At 46.3% G+C, this 10,574-nt stretch overlaps 1 protein-coding gene across 1 annotated transcript; it reads left to right on the top strand.

Moving 5' to 3' along the window:
• Window positions 1–950: 950 nt before the first annotated feature.
• Window positions 951–10,510, top strand: C18H22orf39 (chromosome 18 C22orf39 homolog). Its single transcript, XM_075012903.1, has 3 exons — window positions 951–980; window positions 7,984–8,151; window positions 10,133–10,510. The coding sequence occupies exons 1-3, from the start codon at window positions 957–959 to the stop codon at window positions 10,256–10,258; spliced, it is 318 nt and encodes a 105-aa protein (XP_074869004.1). The 5' UTR covers window positions 951–956; the 3' UTR covers window positions 10,259–10,510.
• Window positions 10,511–10,574: the final 64 nt, after the last annotated feature.

Here is a 10,574-nt window from a genome sequence, read left to right as displayed (position 1 = left end):
CTGAACACTGTTTGACTTTGGGCCCTTTCTAACAATACAGTCCTGCTGACTAATGGGAGGGGGAGGACTACTGTTTAACGCATTAGCTTTTCCAGAAGTGATTGCAGAATCGTTGCCAGAGGCATTCACTGCCTTGCTGTAGCCAAACCTTAGTTATTTCCCAGAGCTCAAATTGAGCACCAAAGCAGGCTTGCACTCTGTCTACAAGGTTTGGCTGTGGGGTAACAGTTTATTTTCAGGTTGGTGGGCGTGGTTGTTAGGACTCACAGCCCATGATGATGGATGCTGCATAAAAATACATGAACATCCAAACTTTCACCCAACCAGGGCTCCGCTGCCAACCTGCATGAAACAGACCGACAGACAGATGCCAACCGCTCGGAGGCAGGCGAGCACCGTCTGGGCGGGGACCCACGGGCTCCCGCTTATCTGAGGGGTGTGCCCGTGAGCCCGCCTGGAAATGAGAGCTCGGTCTTCATGCTCACAGGCACCGTCTCCCCGTGTCAGCATCATAAGGCCCTCTCCGCTATGAGCTGCTCCGGCAGCGCACGTGCTGCATCACCAGACCGGACAACACAGCTTCGCGCTGCGAGTGGCACGTGGGCAATAGCCCTGGCGCCGAGCGCGCGCCCCCCGCTACCTCCTCACGTGGTCCCCTCTCCCATTCGTTCAGCGTCGGAGGTTCGGGAATGCTGAATGGCTCAGCGCGACGCCGCTCACATTAGTTCTTGTCTCTTCATTGGCTTTCCCGGAACAGGGGCGGAGCACAGGTAGCCGCGGCAACAAGGGGCTCAGCTTCAGCCCACAGGCTTTCCGAAACCGTATTTTTACACGCACCCTGGCGATTGGCTGAGATTGAACTGTCCGTCACACATCCTCTGTTGTCCGATTGGTTCGATGGACATTGTGAGCCTATTCTTCCTGGCACGTCACATTATCACCTTCTCGCCGGCAGTATGGCTGACGCCTGCGTGTGGAGGGTGAGTGGGAGCGGGCCGTGGAGTGGCTCCTGAGGGGGGAAGGTTATCCTCTTTGCTTGGGCCCTTCCCCGCACGGACCAACTGTATGCGGTGGCCTTTAGCTGGGGCTGCAGGTGGAGTTGCTAATTGCGGTAGGACGCATTCCGGGAGCTTCCCTACGATACAACCATTAACTCCTGTAGTATCCAGGCCAGTTCTGGAGAGTTGGCAACGTAAGAGTCAAGGGACTGGTGCCAATATCTCCCATGAACAACAAGAAGTCCTGTGGCACCTTATAGACTAACAGATATTTTGGAGCATAAGCTTTCGTGGGCAAAGACCCGCTTCCTCCATGCTTGCTGCCAGACCCTCCTCTTACTCCCCCTGCTGCTAGAGTTGGAGCATTACCACAGGGTACAGTTGGGGGGGTACCTGTAACTGGGACTACGTCTACACTACCAGATAAATTCGATTTTATAACTCTGGGGCCCTGTCTACACTAGCCAAAAACTTCAAAATAGCCATTTGCATGGCCATTTCGAAGTTTTTGGCTAGTGTGGACATAGCTTGGGTTTTATAAATTCAATATTGAGTATCCTCACTTCCCACAAAGTCAAGTTAGTCTGCCAAACATCAACTGTTGCAGCAATTGTGGGAACCTATCCCTCAGCAGTGCACTCTGCAACCTCCCCCTGGGCTCTGCTGCACCCCCACTGCTGGCAGTGCTCACCCTGCTGCCTGGTTCCTGGGTCCTTGCAGCTTGGAGGTGGGGAGCTAGGAAATTGACCAGTGCTGCTGTGCCTGGAGAACAGGAGCTGGGAATCCGGTGCAGCAGGGAGACAGGTGCTGTGCTGGTCAGTTTCTGGGCTTCCACATGTGCAGCAGTACTGTCAGTTTCTCAGCTCCCTGCCACTTGCAGGAGCCAGGAAATTAACTAAGGCTGCTGTACTGGTCAGTTTCCTGCTTCCACCAGTGGTCAGGAGCCAGGTGCAGCAGCACCAGTCAGCCTCTGGAGGCTAATGAATTTGATTCAAAGACATCTTGCTTCTACACCAGCCTTAATTGAAACTTGATGCTACACTCACCCCGTTCCAACAATATTATTATATCAGTATTAGTGCTCTCACTTATTTTTGAAAATACAGACTAACTCAGCTACCCCTTGGATACTATTCCTTATGGAAGATATCTCAGAAACAAACTTCCATGTATGCACAGAGCATGTTGTGCCCCTGATTGTTATAGGTGTCTTCACAGTGGTAAGCCCTGCAGCTGTACAGCTTTGAGGCTTGACCCTCTGCTCAGCAAATTGTGTTCTCACTGCAGCAAGGCCATCCAAGCTTGAAATTCTGTTGAAGACTTATCCCATTGGGAGCTATGCAATGAACAGATGTTTACAGAGACACGGGCAGCCTTTCTGAAACAATGCAACACTTACCGGTCTGTTGGAGTGCCATCTTTTAGGCTTATTAAGACAATGGAAAAAACACAGCTTACATATGCTTGGAAGCCAACTATCCTCTCTTGCCCAGCACTGATTGGGATTCACACCCATCATTCCACTCCCTCTGCGTAACAGCAGTCACGTAGCACTTTAAAGACTAACAAAATAATTTATTAGGTAATGAGCTTTCATGGGACAGACCCACTTCTTCAGATTATATCAAATCATATTTCTGCGCCGCCCCCCTCCCCGCATGCCTGGAGTTGCTTCACTGCACATGGCCACAGCTGCCGTGCCTCGCTGCACGTAGCCACTTCACCATGCACAGCTGGAGGGGCCACCGCGTGGCCTGGAGGAGCTGCTGCCAGAACTCCCATGTACATGTGGCAGCTCTGGTAGAGGAGGTGGTGGCTCCTCTGGGCTCCACCAGTGGTATCTGGGGGCGGGCTGGGGTGGGTGTTGGGATCGGGGTGGGGGTGTTGGGAGCAGACCTGGACAAGGGATGAGGGGCAGGGGCTGTGGGCCGGGGAAGGGAACTCAGCGACAGGGGAGTAGGTGGCAGCAGGGAGGATTGAGCTGGACTGTGCTGCAGGATCGGGCTGGAGGTGGAGCCAGGTTGGGCTGCAGAGATTGGGAAACAGTGCAGGGTTGTCGGTTGCGGGGGGCAAGTTCGGCGATTGGTTGAGTCAAGGGGAGTGCAGGAGTCAGGCTGGGCCCAAGGGCACTGTGGGGAGAGGAACAGGGCTGATCGGGCTGGGCTGTGGCGCAGGGCCTGGAGAGCAGAGCTGTATGCTCCCTGGCACATTTCCCGGTGGTGGATAGGAGGGGGCCTCTCCTGAGTAGTTTGCTGCAAATTAAGTGCACTTTGTCATGCAAATGTGCAGCCGTGGACCAGCAGAGGCAACTTTACCAGCGTGTGAAGGGGCACTGGTTGACATCTGTTGTCTCAACTAAAAAATTACAACTGCTCGATGACAGTGTTATGGGATGGCATATGTAGCTTGCCATCAAACAAGGCTACTGCCCCCTCATTCTGTATGAGATGATGGTCTGGGATACTTGGGTCCCTGGATTATTTCAGATAATCCAAATGGCATATGGACCATGATTTGGTCACTGACATCCAAGGGAGCATGACTCCTTACATCACCCCAGGGAAGACAACCCTGTCAGAAAATTCCCCACTGACAGGTTCAAGAGATCCAAAGGCTATGGGAATAAACCAGGTAGAAAATCCAGAATGGAGACCCTAAGGCAGTTAGCAGGGAGGATTTGTCAAACCTGCTTTCCGGTATCTCCTTGCAGTCACCTCCAAATGTTCTGACTTTCCTTTGGATTCAGCTGGGCAACCAGGTAGGGGACAGTGCTGCTTGGGCAATGCACTTGATCCAAACACTAGCCCAGGCAATGCAGTGTGTAAGAGGGTGCCAAATGGAGAAGACACTCCATCCTTGCTGATAGCATGGAAACAACATGGGAATTGGCAGTTATGGGTTATAAGCCCTCCTCAGCTGGTGAAGAGGAGAAGGCCAGGGGTCACTTTTGTTGGTGGGAGGAGTCATCACACTGCACTGGTCAACCACTGCCTGCCTCAAGCTTGCTGACCTGCCACATCTGCCTTCCTCATTGGGTGCATGTGGATAGACCAAAAAATTGAAAAGTAGATGTAAATGATGTACCCTCCATAAAACAAAATAATACATCAACTTGCATCCAGCTCAGTATCTGGAGTGTGTGGACCAGGTGTCTGGGACTTGAATCTGCCCATGACCTTACAAACATGGACTCAATACACAAAACTGTAGTCACAGATCAACAGCTACACAAACTGAATCCACACATTGCTGCTCACCAGGAAACCAGGCTGGCAGATGCTGAGTCAGTGAATGAAACCAACTATACTTTCTTCTAGAAGGCCTGGAATTCAGACAAATACTGCCTCTGCAGAGTTGGATTTGCTCTTCGGAACAATCTGTTGAAATCTATCAACACGTCCACAGCTGAACTGGAACATTATATCCTTGAAGTTCTGCACCACATCAGGATATGTCAACATCATCAGTGCTTATGCACCCACATTGGTGTTGTGCACCGAAGACAAGGACCGTTTTTATTATAATCTTCAGAAAGTTATCAACTCCTTTCCAACTGGCGAACAACTGTACATCCTTGGCAACTTCAATGCAAGAGTTGGACATGACCATCAGTCCTTGCCCATCTGCCTTGGTCATCATGGTATTGGAAAAGTGAACGAAAATGGTCAAAGGCTTCTCGAATTTGGCTCTCAGAATCAGCTCTGCATCACTAATGCTTTTTTTAACTTACAGAGTGTCACACGGTTTCATGGCACCACCCGAGATCTGGTCACTGGCATCAACTTCAGTTTGCACTGGTACACAGCCAACAGCTCAACATTGTCAAATTTACACACACATACTACAGCACAGATAGTGACACTGATCACTCCTTGATCCTCAGCTGAGTGAAAATCATCCCAAAGAAACTCTATATGACAAAGAAATGCAGTAAGCCAAAGATCAATACCCTCAATACCAGAGATGCACTGAAATGCTCCGTCTTTACAGATGATCTCACTCACAAAATGGAACACAAACCGGACCAACAAGTCGTTGATGAAACATGGTCCATGCTGAGAGATGCAGTGTATGATTGTCTGAAATCTGCCTTTGGAACACGTAAATTCTCAAATGAAGACTGGATCGATGAAAATGCTAACATTCTTAGGCCTCTTCTCGAAGAAAAACACAAGGCATAGCTGAATGACGTAAAGAACCCATCTCAAAGCACAAGAGAACAACTTTGACATGCAAGGTCTGTTCTTCAGAAAGAATCCAAGCAGCATGCGAACAAGTATTGGGCTGATCTGTGTTCTAATATTCAAAAGGTATCTGATTTGCGTGACCTGAAAACTATGTATGATGGATTGAAGAAAGCACTCAGACCAAACACTGCCAGAGTCGCCCCACTGAACCATTTATATGGACAGTTGATCTCAGACAAAAACCTGCAGATGTCCAGAGGGGTGGAACACTGCTCAAGCCTTTATTCCCACGAGCATACAATACAACGTGAACTTGACAACTTCATCCCAACCCTTCCAGAAATGTCTGAGCTCGATGCAGAACCTATGGAGGAGGAACTTTCTTAAGCTCTTGGTGCTCTCTCCAATGGAGAAAAGACAAAATCCCAGTTGAAGTCCTGAAGGCAAACAAGGCTGTGCTCTTCCCCTTCCTCTACGATTTACTCCTAAAATGTTGGAGAACACGAGATGTCCCACACAACATGAAGGATGCAAATATCGTACTGTATAATAACACAGGTAACAAGGGTGACTGCAACAACTGCAGAGGCATCTTGTTACTGAGCATCACAGGAAAAGCATTTGCCTGTGTCATTCTCAAATGCTTGCAAAAACTTGCAGATTGAATCTATCCAGAAACATAATGTGGCTTCAGGTTGACAGGTCATCAGTGGAAATGATTTTGTCTCCGACAACTGAAGGAAAAATGCAGAAAACAAGGAAAGCCTTTACTCATAGCATTTGTGGACTTAACAAAGGCGTTTGATGCAGTCAATAGATCAGGACTATACAGAGTATTCACCAAGATTGACTGCCCAGCAACCCTACTCAAGCTCATAACATCCTTTCATGAAAACATGAAAGCAAACAGTACAATATGATGGATCTACATTGGAACTGTTTGCAGTGAACAGTGGAGTCAAACAAGGGTGTGTTCTTGCCCTTACCCTCTTCGGCATATTCTTTTCAGTTCTACTAAATTGCGCATTTCAGAACTCACGCAGCGATGTATTTCTCCACACAAGATTAGATGGCTCTCCCTACAACCTGGCAAGGCTCAAGACCAAAACTAAGGTCAAGAAAGTCCTCATCAGGGAACTCTTCGCAGATTATGCAGCTCTAGTCACTCATAATGAAGACACGCTACAGTCACTGATAGATTCTCTGTTCAGAGCCTGCAAGTTGTTTTCCCTTGACATTAGCATGAAGAAAACTGTTGTATTCACTCAAGGTATACCTCAGTGTCCCAATATCATTCTGGATAACAGCCCATTAGATGTGGTTCAACGATTCTGTTACCTTGGATCTACTGTCACCACAAACCTATCCATGGATGAAGAACTGAACATCAGAATTGGGAAGGCAGCTACTATTTTTGGCAGACTTATGAAATGTGCATGCAACAATCCTAACCTGACAGTGAAAACAAGGATACTAACCTACCAGGCACGTGTATTGAATATCCTGCATCATGGTTCTGAGGCATGGACCACCTACTCAAATCAGGAGAAAAAATTAAACAGCTTCCACGTTCACTGCCCCTGCAGAATTATGAATATCAATTGGCAAGATAAAGTTTCAAATGCAGATGTCCTGTCAAGATCTGGCATACCCAGCCTCATAGCAGTTCTCAACAGCAGAAGACTACATTGTCTTGGTAATGTGAAAAGAATGGGTGATGAACATCTTCCTAAATAAATCCTCTTGCTGAACTTCGGTGAGCTGTCATATGGGTTGAGAACAAAAGGAAGACCAAAGCTAAGATTCAAGGATACATGCAAAAACACCATGGAAAAAATTCGACATCGATTCAAAATCCTGGGAATCTATATCATCTGATCGAAATACCTGGCGACGACTGCTACAACAGGGCATATCATCCTTTGATAGTATATGTGCAAGCCACGCAAAAGACCTTGGTCTTAGAAGAGCTCTGAGACTCAAGAATTCGGAAGTAGACTGACATGCAGTTATTGTAGTCGACTGTGCAAATCCAATATTGAATGGAAAAGCCATGAGAGAAGCTGCAGACTCAAACACTCCCCATAGATCCTCCCCGCTGCTGCTAACCACTGTCTCTCGAGATGAAAAGGGGCTGTATCAAATTGAGCTAATGGTATTTACGGTAAAAACAGTCACTCAGTACAATCTAGCTAACTGCCTTAAATTCAAAGTTCTCTCATAGCATATATATAGCCTGACATTCCTAGGGTAAGGGGCAGATCCAGGATCCCGTGGTGAGTCGGTGGCCCAGGCTGATAATAGGGCCCAGCGCTCTGGATACTGGCACAAGGTGCTCTGAGTAGTAAGAAATAGTATGTCTCAGGATGTAACTGATAAAGTAGAAGAACATTAGTATCCAAATTATGTCTCTTCAAAATCAGTCTTACCTTCAGATGTGTAGAGAGAGTCTGCCACTGGATGCTTTGTTAGTATCACAAATAGTTCCTAGGGCCCATCCTTACAAGAAAGAACTTCTTTGTCCCAGTTCTTTGGATGAAAGTAACCAAGACAATTGGACTCTTAGTTCTGGTTAGAGGAGTAAAGACATAATAGGACAGTGCTTAATCTCAAAACACAATACACTAAGACCCATATCAAGACAACTGAAATAAAGGGGGCAGATTTGATTTCCTACTATGACAACACAAATTGGGCATTTTTAAACTCAGAAACATCTTGTAACTTACTCCAGAGGCCAAATATCAGGATTCTTTACCTACAGGTGTCTTCTTACTGTATTTTTGTTATTTTACCAGCCTCCACGAAGATGTGAGGATTATTGGTCTGAATGGAAACACTGCAAAGGCATCCGTAATTTATTCTATAACTATTATACCTATGGGAAAGCACCATCCTGCGAACAGTGGAAAATAGACTACAGCAACTGCAGAAAGTGGGAAGAGAACAAAAGTCCAGATGTTCAGGTACAATAAATGCCACACTGAAAACAATATTAGGAAAGGTATAAAAATAAATTGTGCATCATGTACAAAATATTGCTGACAGCATTAACCTTACCAAAAAATTGACACACCCATATCATAGTAAAGAAAAATCTAAGGTACTTCCACAGTTGATTGAGCAAGAATGTTACAAGGCAGTTGTAATGTATAGAGAATAATAATCATGTCAGTGATGAGAACAGACTTTTTCTGTGTTCGTAAGGCACTATGTAGATGTAGGATAATTTTTCAATACATTTAGCTCGAGTGTGTTTTATTTCTGGGAGAGGGGACTAACAACTGCAAATTTTAAGGTTTGACAAATCCTTCCAAAATAACTGAATTTTGAACCTTGCTCACCACTGTCCTTCTCAGTCCACAGCCTTTTCTTCAGATCTGTAAAGGGAAAAATGTCTTGCTAACTCATACAAAATGTTGACACCAACATCATCTTCCTCTCTGGTTGTTTCTACTGTATCATCCCTTCTTCAGATCTCTCCATTAGCTCCACTTTATATTATTTCAAAATTAAAACTTTGTCATTGTTTTAAGAGCTAACATCTGTCATTCATCTTAGTATATAGCTCTGATTTTACCCTCTTTCATGTTCTCCACCTTCTCCCTTCCATTATCATCCTTACTTTTTGTTTCCTTCTCCAGTGTCTGCCTTTTTTCTATAAGCTACGCCCACAACCTCAGTTCTCTATGTTCTTCGCCTCATCCAAACCTCTCCTAGAAACCTCATTTGTACTGTTTTGACAATGAAAAGACAAATTGAAAAAAAACAAACCCTAACTTAATACACTGACTTAGAGGCATACAGAAATAAATAATCATAGAGTTTTGTGCTGCTGTTGTTGAATCTTTGTTAGGATTATTAAGCTTCAGATTCAAAATAGCATTTGTGTTCCCTTATTTGAGACAGTAGAGGAGCCTGATTTTAAAATGGTGGGTGCCCAGCACTGTCTGAAAACAAGGCCCTTTGAAAACATCTCAACACTGAACACCCAAAAATTGAGGTGTTCAAAAGAATAGGTACTTTTGAAAACATAGGTCTTACGGGGGTTTTTTTTTCCCCTCATAAAAAGTAATGATCTTTTGAAGGTGACCACAGTCAACTCTCTAGGGTCCAGTATTCTTTCAACTGGAACTCTCAGATAACCACACAAACATGCCATTTGTTCTGAGAGCAAAACTGACTGGAAGTTGCTCCCGGCCATCACTGCCAGAATTCCACTGTGGTGTCCTGGGCCCCGGAGTTGCCGGTGCTCCCCTGCATGGTCCCCGTCCCCAGAGTTGCCTGCACTCCCCACTCCCCCTCCAGCCAGCTTCTTGGCCTCAGCGCCGCCGGTGCTTCCCCGCACTCCAGCTGGCTTCTCAACCCCCGCGAGCTTCCTGGCCCCAGTGCTACCAGCAGTCCTGCAGCCCCAACCCTCCCCAGCCCCGGAGTTGCCAGTGCTGCCCCTCATCCTGGCGGGGCCCCCAGCCCTGGCCAGCTGCCCAGCTCCTGAACTGCCAGCATTTACCCAGCCCCAGCTGGGGATCCTGCAGCTTTGTCTCCGCACTGCCTGTGCCTCCCCAGCTGCTCTCAAATAGTACAGTAAATTCTCTCTGTTAACTTGTGTATTTCAATATCTGGCAACCACCTGTTCCTGAGGTGCCAGATATGAAAGAATTTACTGCATTTCTACAGGACCTTTGACCTTTCGCTGTCTGTATATGCTGTTAAACTTTTAACAAGCATTCTGACAGAGTATATGTCAAACATTTTCTGCTTACTTTTCCTTTTCGTGCCAATACATGCTGCTTTCATTTCTATCTGGCAAATTTAATTTTTATATTTATCTTGAATTTGATCACTGGTAGTAAGTTGAGTTGTTATGTGAGTAGTTAGTCTTTATTAAAATGTGCTTTGAAAATGCAGCACGCTAAGTATTGAGTATTATGTTGTTGTATATTGCAGGAATCCCTATGCAACAGTGAAAGAGCCCGGATTATGGAAAAACAAAAGTATGATCCAGTGTGGAAGCTGAGGAAAAGCCCCCCAAGTGACTGGTACCTTCCTCTTGATCACGACAAATCAAAGTAATAAGACTACCTACCATATTTGGCCTTCATGCAGTAGGAGATGTGGGGCCAGTGGTATTTCTCTGCCATGTGATTGCGGAATAAGACTCTAGCCTCTATAGGAGAGACTTTGCATCATATACCTCTGCTCCCAGAGTCACCAACCTCATTAATGCCTATTTTGGAGTACCTTTAATGGTGTTTAAGAAACATCTTATTGGCTGTGTCTACACGTGCCCCAAACTTCGAAATGGCCATGCAAATGGCCATTTCGAAGTTTACTAATGAAGCGCTGAAATGCACATTCAGCGCTTCATTAGCATGCGGGCGGCAGCCGC

This window comes from Carettochelys insculpta, chromosome 18 (assembly GCF_033958435.1).
Source record: "Carettochelys insculpta isolate YL-2023 chromosome 18, ASM3395843v1, whole genome shotgun sequence".
Classification (NCBI taxonomy): domain Eukaryota; kingdom Metazoa; phylum Chordata; order Testudines; family Carettochelyidae; genus Carettochelys; species Carettochelys insculpta.
Note: the sequence above shows the minus strand (reverse complement) of the source record. Positions and strands in the feature narration are given on the sequence as shown.

What these genes read in the sequence shown, in the direction of transcription:
- C18H22orf39 (XM_075012903.1), top strand. Translation starts at nt 957, where the DNA reads ATGGCTGACGCCTGCGTGTGGAGG. An exon ending in CTGACGCCTGCGTGTGGAGG is followed by an intron (nt 981 to 7,983) that starts GTGAGTGGGAGC and finishes TTATTTTACCAG; the next exon opens with CCTCCACGAAGATGTGAGGA. An exon ending in ACAAAAGTCCAGATGTTCAG is followed by an intron (nt 8,152 to 10,132) that starts GTACAATAAATG and finishes TGTATATTGCAG; the next exon opens with GAATCCCTATGCAACAGTGA.